The 24,384-nt window shown below is 26.3% G+C and overlaps 6 protein-coding genes across 6 annotated transcripts in view; 3 read left to right on the top strand and 3 right to left on the bottom strand.

The window, feature by feature from the left end:
* The window catches only part of LOC132920281 (protein piccolo-like), a 39,839-nt gene extending 39,363 nt beyond the window's left edge, over positions 1-476 (bottom strand). Inside the window, exon 1 of the mRNA XM_060982533.1 lies at positions 54-476. Within this exon, the coding sequence (XP_060838516.1) occupies positions 54-202 (149 nt within the window). The 5' untranslated portion in view covers positions 203-476. The remainder of the gene's footprint in view (positions 1-53) is intronic.
* A 282-nt stretch (positions 477-758) lies between these two features.
* On the top strand, positions 759-4,172 carry LOC132920283 (protein pelota). The gene is made up of 9 exons (XM_060982535.1): positions 759-1,148; positions 1,238-1,330; positions 1,833-1,983; positions 2,459-2,572; positions 2,654-2,794; positions 2,859-3,081; positions 3,443-3,635; positions 3,702-3,808; positions 3,865-4,172. Exons 1-9 carry the CDS (start codon positions 1,108-1,110, stop codon positions 3,981-3,983), a joined length of 1,182 nt encoding a protein of 393 aa, XP_060838518.1. The 5' UTR covers positions 759-1,107; the 3' UTR covers positions 3,984-4,172.
* A 1,517-nt stretch (positions 4,173-5,689) lies between these two features.
* Positions 5,690-8,385, bottom strand: LOC132920282 (pescadillo homolog). The gene is made up of 9 exons (XM_060982534.1): positions 8,226-8,385; positions 7,933-8,166; positions 7,504-7,875; positions 7,303-7,441; positions 7,107-7,246; positions 6,782-7,044; positions 6,310-6,497; positions 6,089-6,240; positions 5,690-6,024 (listed from the first exon to the last, which is right to left on the bottom strand). The coding sequence occupies exons 1-9, from the start codon at positions 8,244-8,246 to the stop codon at positions 5,755-5,757; spliced, it is 1,779 nt and encodes a 592-aa protein (XP_060838517.1). The 5' UTR covers positions 8,247-8,385; the 3' UTR covers positions 5,690-5,754.
* A 152-nt stretch (positions 8,386-8,537) lies between these two features.
* LOC132920285 (26S proteasome non-ATPase regulatory subunit 9) lies at positions 8,538-10,444 on the top strand. The gene is made up of 3 exons (XM_060982537.1): positions 8,538-8,872; positions 9,793-9,892; positions 10,238-10,444. Exons 1-3 carry the CDS (start codon positions 8,759-8,761, stop codon positions 10,369-10,371), a joined length of 348 nt encoding a protein of 115 aa, XP_060838520.1. The 5' UTR covers positions 8,538-8,758; the 3' UTR covers positions 10,372-10,444.
* A 3,056-nt stretch (positions 10,445-13,500) lies between these two features.
* On the top strand, positions 13,501-15,228 carry LOC132920935 (ubiquitin thioesterase OTU1). The gene is made up of 3 exons (XM_060983678.1): positions 13,501-14,086; positions 14,541-14,860; positions 14,935-15,228. Exons 1-3 carry the CDS (start codon positions 13,693-13,695, stop codon positions 15,145-15,147), a joined length of 927 nt encoding a protein of 308 aa, XP_060839661.1. The 5' UTR covers positions 13,501-13,692; the 3' UTR covers positions 15,148-15,228.
* Positions 15,229-15,478: 250 nt separating this feature from the next.
* LOC132920934 (uncharacterized) lies at positions 15,479-17,201 on the bottom strand. The gene is made up of 3 exons (XM_060983677.1): positions 16,484-17,201; positions 16,121-16,366; positions 15,479-16,061 (listed from the first exon to the last, which is right to left on the bottom strand). Exons 1-3 carry the CDS (start codon positions 17,018-17,020, stop codon positions 15,702-15,704), a joined length of 1,143 nt encoding a protein of 380 aa, XP_060839660.1. The 5' UTR covers positions 17,021-17,201; the 3' UTR covers positions 15,479-15,701.
* Positions 17,202-24,384: the final 7,183 nt, after the last annotated feature.

Here is a 24,384-nt window from a genome sequence, read left to right as displayed (position 1 = left end):
TACTTATTATTTATCCACTAAATCAGTTTTTTTCTGCGTATAAGACATCTTACCTGTCCTTCAAATACTGATGACACCAGTCGGCTGCTGCTCCAGCTAATTCACATAAATCCAAGTCAAATCTAGGTAATTTAACAGGTAACTGTTCACTAGTTACTGTCTCTGGAAATTTGTCAAAAAATATTTGCCAGCGCTCATCCATAGTGAAACTTATTGGGATCAAACAGTAGGAATTATTCACATTGCTCGGATAAAAAATAGGTATCAATTTATAAAAATATATGGAAACTAAGTTACGTTAGATTTTATTTAAGTTACTATAATAGAGTGTTGCGATTTGATGAAAAATAAAAATGAGAGTTAAAACAAATTAACAAGTAACAACAGTAATTTTCTTTTGCAAATTTGCGGTAAAAATAAAAGACTGAAAAACAAGCGCCCAGTAAAAAAACAAACAGTGCGTCCAAAACAATTGTTGATTCTAAGTTAATATTTTTAAATTTTAAAGAGTAAATAGAATACAAACAATACCGTAAAAATCGTATTTAAAACATTAAACGATCGAAAATTATATGATGGTATGATATCATGTTCTTAGCGATATTTAAATTTTAAATTATTTTTTTTCTAACAACATTATCGAAATAAATATTATTATATTTATATATACGCTCACTTGTTTCTTAATTCTTATTTCTTATCTGTTATCAAGTTCCGCGCGTCATAAAACATTCTCAAATCACTTACTCAAAACATTTCGTTTTTGTGCTATATAATATGCAAATACCAAATAGTGCTATATTGATATTTGATAACTTGGTATCATTGAACGTAGTCCACGTTTACTGTGCAACGTCTATCTAAGTATCAAATATCAATATTATTAAATTTAGTTTAAAATTTTTTATATTGATGTATTTACATTAATGTATAACTACTAATTGTTATCTAAGTTTCATTGAAACATCTTCCAAGTCAATGATGAAACCAATCGTGTTTCTACCAACAATTTATATGAATCTTTTTAAAATTTAAACGTAAGCAGACACTGTAATTTAAATTGTATTGATCATCTTGGAATGTCTGACGACTTTTAGCAATAACAAAATGAAGCTCGTTCATAAAGACATCGAAAAAGATGGCAAAGGGTTTGTATTGATTGCATTTATACATTTATGACGATACATATAAAATATCATAAAATCAATGGTTAAAATATCTCTATAAAATATTTTAGAGTCATTGTACTTATACCTGAAGAAGCTGAAGACATGTGGCAAGCATACAATATTATAAGACAAGGTGATCAAATCCGTGCATCAACTATAAGGTATAGATAGAAAACTATAAGTCATTACAAATATTTTACTAATTTTTTTTTAGAAGTCTGTCTTAAAATTAGTTGTTTTTTTTATATTAATCTGAAACTTCAACTACAATAAAGGTCATTAGCTTAAAATTGTTATGCAGTTTTTAAATGCTATTGAATTACATTATTGTTTTAAACTTATTGTCAAAAGAAGTTGTATTTTATGGTATAATAATTCAATTTTTAGATGCTTAATAAAGTTTAAATTTAACCATATAATTAGAAATAATATATATAAAATTAATCATTTTTGCTGATGATTCAAATTTATTTTAGGCAAAGTTAAAATCCCAGAAAAAATGATTTTTTGATCTTTATATTAGATGTATAAAATATATTTTAATTTTGAAATGGTAATCTATATTAAATAACTACTGTAAATTGTATATATATACTTCACTTTTTAAGTTTATTACTAGTGGTATGTAAAGTATATGCTTATGTTTTTTTTATAATTTTACAGAAAAGTACAAAATGAATCAGCTACTGGATCGTCCACTAGTCATCGTGTACGAACAACATTAACTATTAGTGTTGAGACTGTAGATTTTGACACTCAAGCTTGCCTATTGCGATTAAAAGGAAGAAATATTGAAGAAAATGAGTATGTCAAAGTAAGTGATTATTTTAGGTCTGTGAATAACAATTTATGCATTGATTGTATAGTGTGTTGTTTTTTCTTTTACACTGTCTTTTTTAAAAACAGTAAATATGCTTTAATTTTTAAGGGAGGTTTCTGATAAAAAATTGGATCTAGTTGGTACTTTAAAGAATCAAAATTGTCCAGTACTTTTCAGAACCTTCAGTTTTGACTAATAAATATAAAAATAGTAATACTGTAATATATATGTTTTATTTTTGACAACATTTTCATCAACCTAACGTTTTACTAAAAGAATAATAGGTTAGGAATATAGATTTGCAGATCCTGTTAGTTTTTTTTAAGAATAGTTTATCATTGAATTCAAATTTTACATACCCACCATAGCAACCTATTCAATGATTAGGTACACACGACATTTACTACACAGCAATGCAACTTCCTTGGTATGTTCTTTCAAACATAAATAGTATAATTGTATTTTTTAGATGGGTGCCTATCATACCATTGATTTAGAATTAAACAGAAAATTTACTTTAATGAAAGAAGAATGGGATTCAATTGATTTAGGAAGAATTGAAATGGCCACTGATCCAGCACAGGTTTTATTAATTAGTATATAAGAATATTATTATTCCTATTTAGTATATTTAAATAATTGTAAATTTTTAACATTATTTTAGACAGCAGATGTAGCGGCAGTCATAATGCAAGAAGGTTTAGCACATGTATGTTTAATTTCTGGTAGTCGAACAATAGTACGGGCCAAAATTGATCAAAATATACCACGAAAACGAAAAGGAGATGTAAAGCAACATGAAAAAGTATTTAAATAATGATATCTTCTAGAACACTTGATTAATTATCAAAAAAAAAAAAAAAATGTAGGGAATTTTAAGATTTTTCGACTTGGTGATGCAAGCAATATTGCGCCATATCAGATTTGATATTGTTAAGTGTACAATAATTGCAAGTCCTGGTTTTGTAAGAGATCAATTTTTTGAATACGTGATGCAAGAAGCTGTAAAAACAGATAACAAAACAATTTTGGAAAATAAATCTAAATTTATAACTGCACATGCATCAAGTGGATTCAAACATTCTTTAAAAGGTAAAATATTGATATTATTTTATTAATAATTTGTTTCTTCATTTTGAGGTCATAATAATTTTTTTTTATTATTATTTCTTTATATTACTTAATATAGAAATAATAATATACGTTACATCACTTTTATTAATTTATAATAAATTAAATTATGTTTATAAATAATTGGTAATTGGTAATGAATATGTGTATACTTATAAGTATTTATTAAAATCATAAAATAGATAATCTTTAATTTATTATATTTTATATTCATATACATTTAAATTATTTAACATTTATCATTTAATGTTTTTAAAAATTGAAAATAAATTTGTTTATTTGGAAATTGCTCAATGACTACTGATATTATATTTTTTTTCAGAAGTTCTATCAAATCCATCAATAGCTGCCAAACTCGAAGATACAAAAGCATTAGGTGAATTGAAAGTGTTGGAGAACTTTTATAAAACATTGCAATCCGAATCAACCAGAGCTTTTTATGGTATTAATCATGTGGAAAAAGCTAATGAAGTATTAGGAATTGAAACTTTACTTATCACTGATAGTTTATTCAGGTCAGTGCACTATATTTTATCCAACTATTATTAGTTATAAGTTGACATTAATATGTCATTATTTAGGAGTCAAAATATTGCTGAGCGTAAACGTTATGTTAAACTAGTAGATAGTGTCAAAGAATCTGGGGGTGATGTCAAAATTTTTTCAAGTATGCATGTTACCGGAGAACGTAAGTTGATATTATGTTTAATCATTTTCACATTAAAAATATTTTGATTTCTCTAGAATTATCTCAAATTACTGGTGTTGCGGCTATACTTAGATTTCCCATGCCTGAGTTAGAAGATGATGAAGAAGAAGATGATGATTATTCTGATGAAAATACACCACTACCACCAAGTTGATAGAACATTTATTTTCATTACCATATAAATACTAGATATTATAATTTTTTTTGAATTATTATTTATTAAAGTTATTGCTAGTTTTTATTTATTATTGATTAATTTTGAAACGGTTATTTCAATTTCTTAATAATTGTTTGTTTATATGTGAATGAAATATAAATATAAAACATCATATATTTTTGAAAATTATAATCTTGTGCTAACATTTAAAAACTACTGGTAAATGTTTAAATATTCAAATAAATAATTTTAAGTTGTTCAAATTTATACGGCATACAATACTTATACTTTTTCGTAAGTATCGGTAAAGTAAAACTTAAAATATGTACATTTTTAAGTTGAAGAAAATAATTGTAATATTAATTATAATTAAAACTATTTTAAACATAATTTTTTAATAAATTCTAGGTAATTATAGTCTCAAATATAAAAAATAAAATAGTATTTTTATAAAAAATTAATAAAATATAGATTTGTATACACCAGAAAAGTTATAATAATATATATTTACGCCTCAAAAAACCATGAAATATGTATCTTATAATATAATCTTAAAAGTTAATATTACAAAATAATATGCTCTTATGCAAAATACTTCAAAATATACAATTTTAATTTATATAATAAAATAAAAATCGTGGAATTTGCACTGCTATATGGTAGTTATTGTTTATCACTGAGTAGATAACAGTAAATATTTGATTATTTGATGTCAATAATTATATTTTTGCTTACAATTTAAAATGATAATGCATGGAGCTAGCAGTGGCATGCTAAAGAAGGCTTTTTTTGAGGCAATTGCTTCAATACCGAAATAAGTGGGCAGATATTAGACAATGGATTTAAAATGATAGTTTATGATAATAGTTATACTATTAAGTGAAAAAAAGATATGGATATATGTATTGGTTGTTTAATAGTAGTTTGCCTTAGATCTGACAATTGTCCAGCAAGCTACAAGAAGACAGGGGTGTATCCAAGAATTTTTCAAAGAGTGGGTCCAAATTTTAAAAAGTATTATACAATCAGTGGTTTGTACCTTAAGCATTTCTGTAAATCAAAGGAAGGATTCCAGACCTGAAAACCCCTTTTCCTTAGGTATGCCTTTGCTGGGAGATAGTCTTATTTCTGATATTTTATGTGTTGGTATTAGCTATTTATTTAATTTAATTATTTATGTATTTACAACCAATGGTAATATTACTAATTTTTATTAACTTATATGCAAGTCCATACAGACTAACTGTAGTAGAATGGTGTGAAAAAAATCATAGTTTAGTTGGCCTTAAAAAAACCCAACTAGATCCAATTTGCTATTAGAAACTACCCTTAGAGTTGAAGATCAATGCAATTTTTATTTTATTTCTACTATAAAACGTACAAACGCACAAAAAAATAACACATTTTAAAACAAATAAATATTAAATTCATTGTGAGGCTCAGAATCTAAAAAATGACTAATGGAAGTCATTATTACTTTAAATTGAAAGGTTTATAGTTATGCATACATAATTTTATAGTATAATATAAAAACACTTAATTATTCGTTATTTAATTAAAATTTTATAATTTTATGTTATTTATTTAAGACTTAATAAGTTTTATATTAATTGTATCATAAATTTTAACTTTAATATATTTTATTGATAGCAATACTAAAAATAATTATAATTATAAATTCACATTAAATAAATAACACAATCTTTCAACTGTTAAAAGATTTATTTTTTATAAATATAAAATTATTCATAATAATCAATTATACATTTTACATCAATGTAGCAGCTTGTGCTCTTCGTGCTCTAATCTCTGCACGTTTATTTTCAACACTAGTCCTCTCATGAATACGTCTTTTGTATTTAAGTAACTTAATTTCTTTTTCTCTCTTCATTCTACCTGACTTCATACTTTTATAGAGGTTTCTATATTTCTTTTGAATCATTTTTTCTTTAAGGAGTTTCATTTGATGCATTTCACGTCTAAGTTTTCCTTTATTTATTACTTCTGGTGTACCTGACTCTACCTTCATTTTTTTACGCTAAATAATTGAAAGAAAAAAAATTAATATTATTATAAAAAAATAATATACAACTTTTATTTACTTTAATTTCAGCTAATTGTTCTTCTGTCATTTCACCATCGTATTCATCTAGATCCTCATCATCAGCTTCCATGGTTTCATCCTCAGATTCTTTTTTATCATCTTCAATGTCTTCGATATCATTATCAGAAATTTCATCCAATAATTCTTGATCTATAGAAAATAAAAATTTATTGGTATTTGTTTTTTTATAACAATAAAATAATATTATATATATATTACCTTTATTAACTATTACAGATGGATCAGTTAAGGCTTTTTCTTCAGGTGGAACATAACGTTGTGTACGATATTCAACAGTAAATGGTGACAAATGAGGAGGTAATGATGTACCAATAAAATATTTATCAACTGGGAAAAGTTCACGTGCATTTATGCAATCAAACACCCACTGTGGCTGAATATAATATCTGTAAAATAATTAAGGAAATATTATAATGTTATAAAATAAGTAATTATAGGTACTCATTACTATTAAAAATGAATAGCAATAAATAAAAATGATGCTGATAATATATCGCTTATTATCGTATTACAGGAATGAAAAAAAACCTAGTTCATTCAGTAATATTATGAACAGATAAAGAAATTATTTGATCTATATAGAACAAGAGGGTTGTGGTAAGGTTAATTTTTTGAAATTTAATTTTGAACTAAAACTAACAATTGCATAAATATAAATAATTCAAATTACCTTGAAATATATTGTTTCTCAACATCAGGTCTGTCCACTATTTGATGAGTAATAGTTTCATCAGTTTCTGAAAAAGTAGCACCTTCTGGGAATGTGGTTTCATCCCAAGATACTTGAGCTCCAAAACATCTAAGTGCAAATACCAAAGGCTCTCTGGGAACTTCTCTGTTTAAGAATACTTTAAGTCCTTCAAACAATTTTTTTAATTTTCTTACTTTTTCGTATTCTTTACGTGCTTCTTCAGCTTTTGATTCATCACCATCCTAAAATAAAATTAATAGTTATTTAATATTCAATAATAAGTACATTTTAATCCATATTATACCATTGCAAAAGTATCTAAATCTAACTCTGCATCAGCAGGGTCTTCAACATCTTCTGCAGTTTTTAATAACGGTAAATTTAATGCAGCTACGCGATCACTTGTTTCATTTTCTTCTAAAATTTCTTCTTCGAGTCTTTCAGCTAAAACAAAATTATATTTTAATAACATTTAACACAAAAGAAACTTGAATAATCACCATTGTATGAACCAAGTCGTGGAGGATAGTGCAGGTTTAAACTGTGATAAAGACGGAAGTTTACAAAACCTAATGCAGTTGAGTAAAAATCTGCAAAAGTGGCCATAGTATAAAAATCAACCTCTTGCTTTTTTTGTGGCTAAAAGAAAGTTCATTGTTATTATTACATAAATTGTAGTTGAAAAAATATCCAAATCTTACCTCATGTGGATAATTATGAGGGATAACCCATGTAATAGCTTGGCCTTTTAATTCAACTTGAAAATAAATCCCTTTGATAGAAATGAATACCTTGCGTAAAGCACGTGCAGCAATGCATACATGCATAAACTCAACAGTTAGGCGACGGCATAATGCAATTAAATTTGGAGGAATGCTTTTTAACTTTGGAAAAGTGGCAAACAAACAGCAAAGGGTTAAAGCATCGTCCATATCACGTAATGCATCAATAAATGTTGGATATCGCTCTTTCACTACGTGATCAATGGCAACACGTGGGATAGTATTAGCATATCGTTTTATCATATCTTTTTGATGCATTCCTTTGGCTCGACGTAATCGATTTAAGTGCACCTACAAATGATTATTATTAAAAAAGTGTAAAATATATATTTTGTAGACCAAAGTTACTTGAAGATCTCGTAATTTCCATATCATGGGTTCGTGCAACAGAAACAGTATATCTTTTTTTAGATACAGAATATGTATACCACTCTTTCCTCTCTGAGCTCGCCGACGGTGAGCCGGTTCTCTTGGATAGATTCCTTTGATTATGCATAGTGTACGAAAATCTTTCAACGATAGCTGAAGTTTATTTAAAGCTGCTCGCCTTGTGACATATCTGGCTCCCTCGCCGGATTGAAACTAAAAAATATACATGTATAATAATGCATTTTGACGTCCTTATAAAAAATTGTACATACCTTTTTCTTTTGCATGGGCATTTTAGCGTGAAATAGAAAAAAATAACAGAAATATTAGAAAATTCGATAAAAAACGTGTTGTAGCTTTGTCGTGTTGTTTACAAAGTAATCTAAAGAATAAGTGGCATAACCTCAAACGGCTTTAACTGATTACCCCATGGCCCATGCTTGACAATGTCGACATGCATAGAACTGTGATAAATATGATTTTTTGATAGTATATCATCAAACATGTGCTAAATTTCTGATTGTAACTATAAGATTCGTGATTGCGACTGACTTTTTAGATTTTAAGTTGATAGTAATTGTTATTATTTATTAAACAAAATAACTATATTTTATTATTTTGCTTTTGAATAAAAATAATAAATTCGATTTTACCGATTACTGATAGTGATAAAGCATTTAAATAAAAATCATTTTTTCAGATACATAGTATTTTTATTATAATCTTTTTTATATAATTATATTATCTATAATTAATAACAAATTTTTAATATTTAGTAATATTAATTGATAATAATCATTTAATCATGCCTTCTGCAATAGAAACCAAAAATATAACTAGAAGAGAAATTCTTGACATGATGAATGAAAAGGAAAAACTTGAACAACAATTGAAAACTTTTGGAGAAGTTTTACAGTCGGTAAACAGAAATTGAGTTTTGTCTTAGTTACTAGTTTAACCTAAATTAATTTAATATATTTATAAATTTAAGTTCACAGTTAAACATACTAATTTAAATTTTAAAATATTTTAACTAATATTATTTCCCAGGTTTCATAAACAATCACCAAACATTTAATAAGCTAATAATATTATATCAAGTATTAATAGTATCTTAAACATGATCAGCCTATTAAATTGATTAATTTTACATAGCAATGTTTTTATTATCTGTAACAATGTTATTAAAAATTTAAAAGAATTATGTCCACACCACTTTATTATCTACCTATCTATCTTAGTATAACATATAATATATATAACATATAGTATAACTATGGACGTTGAAAAAAAAAGATGAAACCACTCTAGAAGCTTTTGAAACATGGTGTTGGCGTAAAATGGAGAAAATAAAATGGACGGAATTGAAAACGAACGAAGAAGTATTAGATTTAGTCAAAGAGAAAAGAACATTGCTAAATAATTTAAGATCAAGGTGATGCCATATGATCGGTCATACGTTAAGACATAATAAAGAACTCCATAGCCTCATACTGGAAGGTATGATAGAAGGGAAACGCGGAAGAGATAGGTCAAGAACATGTTATATAAATCAAGTAATCAAAGATTTAAGAGTCGATTCGTACAAACAACTTAAAGACAAAGCACAAGACAGAGAATCATAGAGAGAACATTTTTTTTTTTTTTTGTCATTATTATTTAATTTATTTAATTAAGTCTTACTAACAATGGTTAATTTAAACTTTAAAGCACTAAATGGTAATGTATTTAAGTTTAAAATAAAAATTTCAAATGATGTTCATTGAAAGACAAAAAGACAGATGTAATTAATTTTTATGAGGTAATAGGATCAAATATTTATTACATTTTAAATTTTAGCATAGAGTTGGTATGGATGAACCTTTAGTGGATGACCAAGACTTTCCTAGGAATGACATTGATGTATATCAAATAAGATTAATACGTAGTCGTATTATTTGTAAGTATTATACTGTTACCGTTAAAATAAATTATACAGCATATACTTTTTCAATCTATTATGAATATTAAATAACTAAATAATTCATATAAATCAAAACCAATTCCTTTTTTGTTGGATCCAATAATATAGATATTTAAAGTTTAAAACAAGGCATATTGAATGCCTTATAATAACATTAAATATTGACATTTTTCAATTTTACTTTAGCCATTATTTATTTATTATTTAAATATCAATAAAAATATGCTTAGCAATTAGATAGAAATATAATAATTTCTTAATTTTAAAAAATTGTCTTCATTTTATTGTATTGAAATTTAATGACTTACTTATTTATTTTAGGTACACGTAATGATTTGAAAGCTATAATGGATCGTATTGAAAAAAGTTTAAATGCTTATTTTACACAAAGCAACCATAATGAACCTGAACAACACATACTTAATGGAAATTGCAGTTTAAAACCAGATAATTAATTATTCATCAAATATATATTTTGAATATTATAATTTGTATATACACTTAAATAATATTATTTAAAAACTTTTATTCAGGATTATGATTTTATAAAATCGAATATTTTTTGTTATTCCAAGTATCTACTAGCAATTTAAGTAGACATCATCAAATAACTACTTAAAAGTTTGAAAAGAAACTTTTGTGACAGCTAATGGCTTTGGCTGCCAGGCTTTTTTAAATGAATAAACAAAAATAAAAATTGAAAAATAATAGGGAAATTTATTAATTTTAAAATGTATTGTCTATTAAATTTGGTAATTTGGTAGGAAGGTAGGATTAAAAATATTTATATTACTATTGTTACATATTATTTTTCTTGTATTTAAATATCTGGAACTTGGCTAGTTAGATAGAACTTAAGAAGTTAGCTATAAAATAAATATGATCAATCATCAATATATGCAGAATATTCCAACATTGAAACACTGGCTACATATTTAATTGTAACTAAAGGAATGTACGTTTTCTAAAAATTAGAAATATTATTAAAATTTAAAACAGTAATACAACATGTCTCCTAGATCATCATAATAAATAATGAATAAATATATAACAGTACCAATTTCTTTTAAACTGTCTCTACGACTGGCGAATAAGACTTAGTTAGGTATTATGGTTTTAGTTTGAAATGAGAAAGAATTAGAGGTTATCTTAAGAAAATTGTTTTTAAGTTAAATAAATAAATTTTAAAATCATTCAATGATTAACAGTAAGTACTTTAATTTGTTTATTTTAAACTATATTACATGGTAATGATTATGTTATAAATGAAAAAATAAAAATCTAGATTAAGACATTGGTATCAATACATTTTCTTTCAGATATTTACCCACCTTACTCGAATCTTATTTAACCTGTTCTAATGAAAATGCCTAGTTTTACCTATGATAATGATTAATGACATTATGTGAAATTCATATTCTTAGAACTTAAAATATATTATCTTTACTGTGTGGTTCTAAAAAAAAATTTACTGTACTAAAATTATTTTCATGATTTTATGATTTCATTATAGGTATTCAAAATTTTTGCACACTTTCAACATTAAAGATTAAATGTTAGAGATGCTAAATTTATGTATTAAGAAAAACTATTTGAGAGCTGTTTTTTCAAGTGCCTATATACCTGCTACATATTAAAAATTGAATTTGTAAAATGGATCCCTAATCCTTATGCTTTAAAGTATATGTATTTAGTATTATGTAGATATATACCTTCCTCCATGTAAGTCGAGTCCAGATTAACACCATACTTTGAAAAGGCGGTTATTACTTACTATTGATGAGCAGACTATAGTTAAACTGATTTTATTCAACAATATCCAAATTTTTAACATTGAGAAACTCGAACTAATATCAAATATACCTAACTAGATTTTTATGAAGCAGAAAATATAGTTTTTAAATTTTCTAAAGCTACTATTTGTACCTACTAGTACTTTTATTCCAACAGAACCTAATACAGTCTGACGTATTTATAATGATGAAAAGTTTCATCATTCAAAATACTTACTAATTAGTTTTCCTTCAAGTTCTCATGATAATTCTTTAAATAATCCTACATAAACAAACAAAATGTAATTTTTGTTTTTCTATATTAGGTTAAAAAAAAGGGGGGGGGAAACAAATACAAGAAAGTGTAAACGAATAGGTATGTATTATAAGTTATAACAACACCTAATAAACACAGTTCAATTTTTTAAGGAAAAATATAAATAATATTAGACAAAAAAAAAAAAAGCTTCAAAAATTAAAATTATTAAAAAGAATTTGTAAATGTAGATTGTTCTGTTTTATTAAAGAATGCAGTGTCCAAAATTGCACAAAACTAAATTATAAAAATTCAAGAAATGTTTGCATCATCTAATAATTCAAATAGAAAATGAAATCGCTACATCGAAGATTGGATCAGCTGTGTATGTTATTACATATAAGTTTATGCATTTTTAAAAAATATACTATTGTTAGGTAGGTACCATTACCTTGTGTCAGGACTATAAGGAAATATTTAGCACAAATTACCACTACGTGTGGATTTGATAAATGTTTCTTTGAGTTCAAGAAACAATTATTTGCTTAAAATCATTTCCAAAACATGGACTTTTCATCTTTCATATTTCTCTACCTATACCATACAGCAGAGCGATACCCACTTGCCCACCCTTTTTTTATGTTATAAAATCACCAAATGGAATAAATTGCAGTAAACTGTAATGTAGAATAAATAAACTAATATAATATCAGTTTATGTATGACAATACTTAGTGGCGTAATTGTGGGGGGGCAAGTGGGGGCACTTGCCCCCCTGACAATTTTTTGAAAGCTTAAGGTATATATTTTAACCGGTGGGGGAGGGGTGTCAGGGTTTTGATAATAATAAATATATTAAATTCATTATACATTGCCCCCCCTAGATTTTTTCCCAGTTACGCCACTGACAATACTCGTATGTGACCTTGTTTTAATAGCATCAATGCTAGGGTGTACGCATTGCATATTGTGTAATGTTAAATATTTATAAATATATTTCAGGTTTTCAAATTGACAGGGAAACTGTCAAACTGAGTACCATTTTGGCATAGAACACTAGTAAAATAAGATATATATATATATTTTATATAGTGTTAAATAAGATTCAAAATAAGATAAATCTAAAGCGTGGTTTAAGATATATCTTTAATTGTGATCTAAAGTCACTATTTTATACGTGATAATCTTATGTTTATAATTTATATGTTTTATTTAATTACATAATTTAATGTACAACAATCGTTTGTTGAAAAATCATAAAACATTGATTTTTTATTATGCTTTAACTTAATTAAAAGATTTGCAGCATATGAGTTAAATGTTTCACTAATTTTCAACATTTTTATAGTAGTAAATACTAAATATAAAATACAATTGTAAAAGATAGATTACAGGTCACGTCTTCATCTGCTTAAATTACAAATCATACAATTTCAAATATAAATCGCCGCGCATTTTATAGCAATATGGTTGGGTGCCTACTATCATTCCGACCATGATCGGGTTTATAGACAAAGAAAATAATACCTATCTCACAATCCAGTTTTTTATTTTATAATTTCCCTCTCTACCGAGTCTGTAGTAAAGTTCTCTTGTTACTATATTTTTGATCAAAATTTTCTTCAATATTTTTAGTTTTTATCATAACACGTATTATTTACAGTGACTTTTTATAATATTACATTTATAAGTACAATTGTTTATAGACATTTTTATGAAATTATGTCTTACAACAAACGTAGTTGACCAATGTCGGACGTAGTGTTACGGCTGAAATGCCGTTCGGGAACATTTCCCATGACAATTCCTTTGAATTGTTCAATATCTATTTTGAAAGAGCAGGTGTCTGTACTGAGTGAAATACCAGTGGATAGCATTAAACTATTGTTTGGTTTTCCACCTAAGTCCATACAAAAATTAGAAGGTACTATTGAAGATGTTGGTCTTAAGTCAGGTGATACAATCATAGCTGAAGTAGACTCAACTAGTATTGGTGTGCAACAACTCAAAGTAAAAACAGAGAGTAATATTCTAAAGCATATCACAGAACAAGAGGTTGGAAATGAAGTACCGTTGATTTTGCGTAAAGTTGTACCTGCTGATAATTCTTGTTTGTTCACCAGTTTGGGATTTGTATTGGGAGGTAATATTAATTTAATTTTTTTTATTAAATATTTCTATTTTATTGGGATTACCTATGTAGTTTAATGTTATTTGAGACAATGTATAAAAATAATAGGTACCTTTTCCTATTTAATTGCTTCATATTTGTCAGTTGTCATCAATGTTTTGTGTCCTTATTAAATAATATTTGTTGATAATATATTTACTTAGATAGGTACTGGAAATAGTCTTAAAACTCTAAATTCCTAATTAAGCTTGTTACTGTTGTTACTGATAAAAGATAAAAAATAATAATAATACTGAAGATTCTTTGTACTTAACATTTTACTACTTCATATTTGATTAATTTTTTAGTCAAATTTTGTTTTATTTTACCACGGAGAAAAATAATCACAAAGTTGTAGATAATTTTAAGTTTGGTGTAATGTTTTTTGTTTTTAAAATATTAAACATAATGACTAATATTTTTTTAGGTAAAATTGATTTGAGTAGTGGCAACTTTATGCGCGAAATAATAGCTAATGCAGTAAAAGATAATCAAATAGAATTTAGTGAAGCAGTACTTGGAAAACCAAACAAAGACTATTGTGAATGGATACGGAATCCAAATTCATGGGGTGGTGCTATTGAAGTATCTATACTGTCAAACTTCTATGGCATGGAAATTGCCGTGATTGATACTCAAAGTGGTTCTATTAGTAAATTTGGCGAGGATAAGGACTATCCTCATCGAGTATTCCTTATTTATGATGGTATACATTATGATCCATTGTATTTGGAATCACCAGCTAATGTGAGTATTTTATTTATATAAACATTTTACAATATTTAATCTTATTTAATTATATTTGTTTGTAATAATTGCAGCCTGAAGAGATTCAAACATTATTCCCAACAAATGATGATCGCATGTTAGATGCTGCTCAGATGTTAGCTAATGAAGCAAAGTCTAGTAGACAGTATACAGATGTAAATCGATTTACACTTAAGTGCCTTGAATGTGGTTGTATTATGATTGGCCAAAGTCAAGCACAGGAACATGCCAAATTAACTGCTCATAATAATTTTAATGAATACTGATATCTCCATAACTTAACATGCAATACTTAATAGAGTTCAGTTATTTTTGTCTTTAATAAAACTTTAGTTTATACATTATTATTTACTTTATTTTAGTTTATTAATATTTTGCCTAGTAAAACCAGTAATTTAATTCATAGTCAATCCTACACAATAATCCTAAACAAAATGCATTGTATAATGATTATATAGTCATGGTAGGTAGTATAAATTATTTTATCTTTTGGCTCAACTTGGTGGTATGGAGAGAGTGTGAAGACCTAATTTGCCTATGTGGCTATGTAACTTACCTGACCAAAAAATGATGAGAATTTTTTAAATAGTCTACATATACAAATATAAAATTGTTTATACAATTAAAATCAATATTAACAATATCAGTACAAAATATTAAAAAAAAAAAAAAATATTTACTTAAATAGGTAACATGTTCTGAATTTAAAAATTATAATTTCTTAATATTAAAAGATAATTGTTAGTTTGATTTCTTCTAATTAAATATTTTGAATTCTGGACGGAATAAAATAAATCACTATGAATAACATAAAATAATATCAGGTTTCACTTTTTTTTAATACTTTTTTGGTAATTTCTATTAAATGTATATCATTTCCTTTCATAAGTTCATAAATATCTAGCTCATTGTTTTGACCCAAGTCTTCAAGTGGTTTGTGTGTACAATTAAGTTTCCATTTTGCAGCAAGTTCATCAATTCCGTATTCTGGATCTCTTTCATGATATGTTGTCATAAACTTGGCCAATGGATTACGTTCTAATAAAAATGATATAGTTGCAATTAGATCCTCAAACATGTTTGGTTCGTAAAAACAATCTGATCCAATAATCAAATCAAATGGTCCAATGTTTAAAGTTTCACGGAAAAAGTAGCCCCATTGTAATCCAAGTACTCTTATCTACAAATAATCAGTATTATGAAATAATAATTTATACAAATAATATAAAAAACATTTACTTGTTCGGGATATAAGCCATTCATATAGCAACACTTCTGAACATGTTTAATAGTTCCAGGTATTGTGGGATCATCAGTTAACGTAACAATAGCCCCACATTTAGCAGCTACTATACCAGGTAAAGAAGTTCCAGAACCAACTTCTAATATTCTTTTACCAGGCAATTCAAGTCTATGTTCCCATATAATCCATGCAAGTACAGGTGACGCAGGCCATACATAGTAATGATAATCTCCTTCTAGAGCCTATAATAATATAAATTTAATTTATATTAAACTAATGAAATTAATTGAGTTGTTAAGATAAAATAATAATAGGTTTTGTCAGATATTGTTTGTACAAAAATCAAAGTATTTAAATACCTGTGGGATGGAGACGAGCAAAGAGTCATATTGATTTACTTGATTGGAGCTAGTAGTTGCTTTTGAACTGTTAATTCTTTTAGTACAAAATGTGAAATTTTTGATACTGTATTGTAGACCTTTATCTCCTTCCATCCAATTTTCTGATATGGTTGAATTATATCCAAGTGCGAACAATGGCTCCGACGTAGTTTTAAACTGTTGCGGTGGAGGTTTAATAGGATTAATGGTCCAATCTAAACAATTTGGTGGTACTTGTTCAGCAGGTGGCAGTCTTAAGCTAGAGGTTGATGGGTAAAATGGCTGTGTAGGATTTACCGCTATTGGCATATATGAAGGAAAACTTTGACTGTTTGGCCAGGGTGATAGAGGCACTGGATAAGTAAGCTGTGCAGCAGATGTGGACGGTTGTGCTGAATCCAGTTGAAAGTGGTAAGGAGGGAACTGGAGTTCTTCATCAGTGCTTGTTCGTGAATGGTTTTCATCTTTTGATGTGGATGGTCCAGGTTGACAATATGGCGGTAAATCTGAATTCATAACGACTACAATATACTTGAATTCAAAACATTTTTAAAATTAATAATAACATCATAAAAAAACATTTTAATTATTCATTTTGATTGATAAAATCGTTGAATAAGTAACAGTCGCCGATTAGAAATGTTTTACAATTTAAAAAATTTAAATGTCCAGATGTCCTTATTAACGCTTATCAACAATATTGTTATGTTCTGTGTTATCAACAAGACCTTATCAATTTTATCCGTGCCAACAACCAACGAATATAATACCTGTCCACGATAAGTCAGTGGCGCAATAGTTAATTTAAAATTACTTCTACAAACAAGTTTTAATACCCATGTCTCATGTAGCAGTAGCACTAAATTATTTAATACTGGATTATATAAAAGTTGATTGATGATATTACTCCAGCGCGACTGTATTGATAAAAAAAACTTACTAACCTACATATGGTACAAAAACTACAAGACTATTAAGTAAGTACTTGGATAAGTGTAGTCAGTCAGTATAGATTATACATATTAAGTATTGGTCGAGTCGTAGCGAGGTCTATCAGTGCTCCTGGCAATTTAATATATTTCTGCCATTGTACATCCCCCCACACATAACTTTTTTACAAACGAGATATTATATATGTTTATTTATGTTAATTCAAATTTTTTTTTTAATACCTATTGTTTTTTCAAACATATCAACAAACTAATGTTTTTAAATTATTTGAATTCAAATTTAATCGATAACAAATAAAAACCAACAAATGGTATAATAGCGGCTTTTTAAATACCAATACCTATAAAATATTTTCATTCTTACATATAATAATTTTATTAAAATCTAGATTACAACTTACATTAATATAAGTAAATTCATTATATTTTGTATACTGACAATAATAAACAACTCACAGTCAAATTTCTTCTAAAACTTCCTTTCGTGAACTTATAATAATATAAATGATTAAATATTGAAATATGAGAATATGAATAGGTATATAGACCTACTGGCTACCAATAAATTCATATTTATATGTTGACGGGAATTGAATTTTGAATTATATTTTTCGCTTTAACATAATATATCATATATTTAATAATAATAATACTGCAAATACATTTTTAAGATTGTTATAAATAGTCGGTAAAATATTATAATAATATACTATATTTTTAATTGTAAGCATTTTGTAATAGGTACATAATTGTTTATTAAATATATACCTATATATTTTGTGTATTATTGAATGGTAATTTAATTTAAATAGCCTAAATTTGGCATATATTTATGATTTATATTAATATATACTATATACTATATAGCAGGGATGGAAAACCTTTTGAAAACGACAGAACAATGCGTGCCCAAAATTACCTTTTTTTTTATAGGGCGTGCCATGAAAAAATTTTTCGCGTGTCATCTCGGGCACGCGTGTCATGGATTTGCCATCCTTGCTATATAGTATAAGTAGTATAACTAACTTGCGCGTATTCTAATAAAATATAAATAATAAACAATTACAGTAATATAAGCATATTTTATTTTGGATTTTGCTTTTTCAAAAGCCATATTTGCTGCTCCTTTGCCTGCATGAATCTTGCCACTTGCTAGCCCTAGCTACGGCTGTGGATATTAAATATAGGTACTAACATAAGTATAAAATAGACGAAATATACCGAATTTTGTCTCAGCTTAACATTACTTGAGTATCCCAACAGTTTTAAGATCTAACAATACATGCAGGTTTATTATTTTTTTTAAGAAAAAAGAATATTTGGTAGCATGGACATTGGGAATTACATTTATTAGGTACCTAAACTTATAAATTAAATTATTAAAATCCTAATTCCTGGAGTAATGAAACATATTCCTTATTAATATAGTTCTGGTTAACGGGTTTCGACTTTTCGAGTACCTATATGTAGTCGGAGATTTGATTTTTAGCTTTTATTTTTATAGTTCTGGCCTTCTGGTACATCAAACCATTAACTAGCCGTTACATTTGGTGATTAGGTAGGTAGGTATATTTTATTTTACAGAAAGGAGTGCACCGCACGTTAATCTCGTTCATAGTTACATTTCCTTGTTTTTATATAATTCAATATAACTATGTCAATATAATATTTATTATTTTATATTGTAGAAAAAATAATTATAATGATCCAGTAAATCCATTATTTATTCAAACCATTCGGTTATCGGCATTCATTTGATGTATTTATTGCAGATCACCTAAGCGTGTCCAAAATCAACTGAGTCAGATTTAAATTATTTCAAGGTTCTTTTTTTGTTTTTAATTATTTGAAGTGAACAATAGAGTAAATCAATTCCTGAGTTCTTCCAACCTAATTTAAAAAATATACTTTTAGCATGGATATTTTTAAAAGTTTTTATTTCTACATTAAATATAGGTAATTATATTACAAAATAGATAATTATTGAATGAAAATAAACAAATATACAAAGAATATATTTGAATTGTATAAAGAAATTAAATACCTAACTAAACAGTATAATACACTATCTACAGTAAAATTGATTTTTGATAATTTTCGCTTGACAGGCCAATTATATTATAATATATTATATTATATTAAATTATATTATAGTATATGTATTATACATGCTTTTGACACTAAGTGTTTGTTGTAGTTTCCATTCCTATTGAGACACGAGATAATTTAATTTTCATTACTTTATTCAACTCTCTTGTGAATTTTTCCTTTTGTCTGTTCATTTGTTGGCTTCCAATTGGTAGTTTCCAACCAATAATTTTGACTACAGAAAATAGGAACATTCTAATATTTTATTTGTTGTAGGTAGGTACAGCCTAGTAAGGTTGAGTAAAATGCTGAACTAGAAACTTCAGAATTTTATCGTCTTTTATGCATTTAGCCTCATATTCTCCGTTTTCAACTTGCGCAGGTCTATTTATTTTCTGAAAAATTTTTCTTTTGAAGGTTAATAATTTTTCCTCAATTCCTTTACTCCTGTAGTAACTATGTCACACAGTCATACATTCCTACTAGTCACCAGTGACGACAAATAGCAAGTGTAAAGTTTCTCTTTTGTGGTTTTGGACAGTTACTTACTACTCTAAGCATTTTGTTAATATAATTAGTAATATGTGCATTATTTCTTATTACATTTTTGTTATTTAGTTATCATTCAAAAAAATAATTTCTGTAAAAACTTGAAACATTCCACAGTTATTTGAATTTCCTTTATATTTTATGCAATTTTTAAGTATTTATATTTTATACACATTTTAATGTATTTATACTTTAAAGAAATTTAATATTTTTAATTTTAGATTTTTTTTGTGTGTGTACGTGATTAGAAGTTAAAAAAATAATTTTATATTTAACTTTGAGATTGGACACAATTGGATCTATAATTTGTATACTTTAGAGAGGTAAAAATCATCCTACTATCCTAGTACTTTTAAATTTACTTATTAAACTTAAGACAAAAATAGTTTGACAAGTGGGTACCATCTCTGTTGTACATATTATATGTCAAGTGAATCACTGTTATAGGTGTGTTAAATTTGAATTCAATACCATATATATATATACCATATATACCATATACATCATAATTATATAAGTAAAACGATTCTGAGCGGAGACGGTCTGTTAATCTATAATCTATGTTTTATATCAGTGGTCGGCAACCGGCGGCCCGCTTTAAATTTTTTTTTTTTTTTGATAAATAAATTTGGAATATAACATTTATATTTTTGTTTGGCCCGCGAACTCTTATTAATTTATGAATGCGGCCCGGGAGTCCAAAAAGGTTGCCGACCACTGTTCTATATCATTAAATACATTAATTCATCAATTCATGATATGTTTTTTTAATATACCTAGCTAATAAAGTAATTTATTTTAATTTTTTGTATAAATAATTATATTCTACACAAGTAAAAAGAATGACCCGATGTGTTTATCATAATTTTAACGAGGAGTATATAATGTAGGTACTTTAAGTTTTGAAGAAACTTGATTTAGATTCTAAATTTTAGAATACATAAACAGAATTTGTTACGAGTTCAAAGGTGATTGCATTTTCCCTTGTGTTTGTAAAAGGAGTATTTCGCATGTTCATAAAAATGCTAAGAAAGTTGAATCACACGTAATCCGGCAATATTCAGTGCGAAATTTGTATACACAAGTTTTAAACCAAAGTACATTCTTAAGTAATGCACCAAGTAAAAATTCAAGTTCAGACAAAATGCAGTAGATATACATTTTGAGCGTATACCGAATTTTAACATGGATGACACCGTGCAGTACAAATTCTCTGCAGGTCGTATAATATACCATGCATAGTTGCTCTTATTTACCGTGTTTTATCTATGCAGTGGTTAGTTCAGAAACCGTGCCAAGGTTATATTTCATACTCTGCAGTACTATAATAGTGCCACAGTTAGGTTCACAACCGGTGAACCGGCGTTTCAGTTAAATTTGTAACTGCTATTATGATGGTTATACCATGTGAAATAGTACATTGATAAAAATAATTTAAAAAAAAAAACGTTATGCACGTAAAAGTTTTTTTTCCTTACTTTAATATTACTATATAATACAAAATTAATATTATTCAATTAGTAGCAAAATAAAAAATAAAAAATTGATTATACTAAAAATGATGATTTTCATTCAACTATTAGAATAATATATAAATATTAAATATAATGTTATACAATATTATTGGTAGGTACTCATTTAAAGAAATTTAAAAATTGCTTCTCGTAAAGCAATAAAAATAAGAATTAAAAATAAATAAATAATTGTATAGGTCTTTCTTTCTATACTCAGGTACTTCAGTAAAATTTTGATTGACACAATAGTAATATAAATAAAATAAATGTAATTACAAAAACGCTTCTTACAAAACAAAACCACAAAATTATAATTCATTTGTTTTAGTAAGAAATGACAAATATAATTATTGCTACTTTGTAAAAAGTATTTTCATCATTTGAGTTTAAAATGAAACCGGATAATAAAACAAAGATAAGTTAATGGGATTTTATTTATTTTAAATGTTTTTTGAAACACATGCCATTAAAGCTGTATATATAAATTAAAAATAAAACCTTACGGACAAAAAAAATTTAGAAAATCTTATTAAAAATACATACTTATTTGAATATATTTCATTCAACATTCACAGTAAATAATAGTGTAGACGCAAAGACTTAAATCAATAATTATTTTTTTTAGTTCTTTCCTCAATAACTAAAATATTTTAAAACATTAGATATAAAGTAAATATCGATTGCTCCTATTAATGCTGTATTTAATGACAATTTTTCCACTTTCAATAGTGTGTAGGTTTTCTAAAAAAAGTATTTGTGTTATAACACATAAACACACATATATATATATATATATTATATATTATGATTTTATTATCCGAAATTAATGAACTTACTAATTATTCATTATTCTTTAGTTATTCATTAATCATTATTATTATCATTTGTTATTAACTCTTTAGCAAGTGCAAGGTCCTCTAAAACTTAGCATCTAAATTGTTTGATCTTTTAGCTGCATGAATGGAGACTACAATTTTTGAACTGGTTTAATTAGTGCATAAACCGATTCAACAATCACAAATTCTGATAGTTTTGCCATAGATTTTATAATCATTATACAATCAATGGTTTTGCATTACTATGAATTTATCATTATCAAATGGGTCATTATTTTGTCATCACATGCAATTCTTATTTTATAATGTTGTTCTTGATTAAATTAATAAATTTGATCAATTTAATTTTTATGTTTTTTAAATAATCTAATATAATATTTAGTTTAATTAATATAAAGATTAAATATATTTTAATATAATTATTATGTTATAATAAGAAGTAGAAATATTTCAATATCTTCATGTTAAGTTTTCATTTGAAGATTTAAAGAGTCATTTTATTTTTTTTTAGTTGATGCTTTTAAATGCTATAAAACTTACAAGTTTCCCAATAGGTATAGCGTATAAGTAATACAATTTAAAATCATAAGAAAAAATATTATCATAGTTGTTTAGATAAAAATCTGAACTTATAATGTTGATGATACTAAATATTCAAACGAAGAATAACAATTTTAGTTATTTCGTTGTAATTTAAAAATATTATTTGAGGATAATTTTAGCGTATATTATTATACATTTTGCTTTATCTATACACTGAATTAAAAAAAATACTTTGAATGATTTCAAACTAATACCTATAAAAATATATATATTTATATCACGAACTTATTCACACTTATTCTATGGTAAGTCAATATTGACTCAATTTTGAGTTACTCAAGAGTAAATAACAATAATATACTCGTATTATTATGATATAAGTACATATATATATAATGTATCTACTGTTATATTATAAATTTATAATAATTAACATTACAATAAATGCAATCATTTTGGAAAAATTAAAATACAATTTACACAGTATTACTATTTACTATTAGTAAAATATAAATCATTATAATATCAATAAAAATACATGATAAAATATACTTAGTAATGTTGGCTGACAGACCGTCTCCACCCATAGTCGCTTTCTGTATGCAATGATTTATCATTGAATTAAAATTTAACAAGTCCATTATTTATAGTGACCTATACTCAATGATGAGGTACACTCGACACCTACTGTACAGCAGTACAGTTACCTACTTTTTAATGTTAATGTTGACACCTAGGTATTTAAATTATCCACTTATTCGAAAGATCATAATAGTTGTTAGTTGCCTACACTAAGTTTTAATGTGTTCATAACATGCCTAGTCATTAATAGGTAGGAACTTGGTTTTATGTTTGTTGATAACGAGACTTATTCTGAGGCCAGACTATTAGTTTATCTGTATTATTTGTTACCTCGTTTAAACTTCAAATCAAGAATTTGAATTAAAAACGATCTGATTAAAAATCTAATAGAGTTAAAATATAATATAAGACAATTTATGGTGGGTGGAATCTATTAATTATTATACCATCAGAACCAGACTTTACATTAGGCGGTGTTCAACTTGAACAGTTTACGTTACATATTTCAATAATTATGATCAGTTTTCTGGGATTTAAAATTTCCTCAATGTGGTTCATAATTAAAGATCTTAGTTAATACTATCATAAGATTGCTTAAAGTCTACGAATAAGATTACGAACAAGTCCTTGTCATGTTCATAAAACTTCTCTATTAATTGTTATAGATAATGAATTTACGGTCCACTGTTGATTTCCTTCTTTACACTGGCATTCCTCTATTATATCTATATAATATACTACATAGCGTACCTGCCTATATTTCTAATACCTATCTCAGTATTTATAAATATAACATTTTGTATTTAACAATGAAATAC

The sequence above is a fragment of the Rhopalosiphum padi genome, chromosome 2, assembly GCF_020882245.1.
Source record: "Rhopalosiphum padi isolate XX-2018 chromosome 2, ASM2088224v1, whole genome shotgun sequence".
NCBI classification, from domain to species: domain Eukaryota; kingdom Metazoa; phylum Arthropoda; class Insecta; order Hemiptera; family Aphididae; genus Rhopalosiphum; species Rhopalosiphum padi.
Note: the sequence above shows the minus strand (reverse complement) of the source record. Positions and strands in the feature narration are given on the sequence as shown.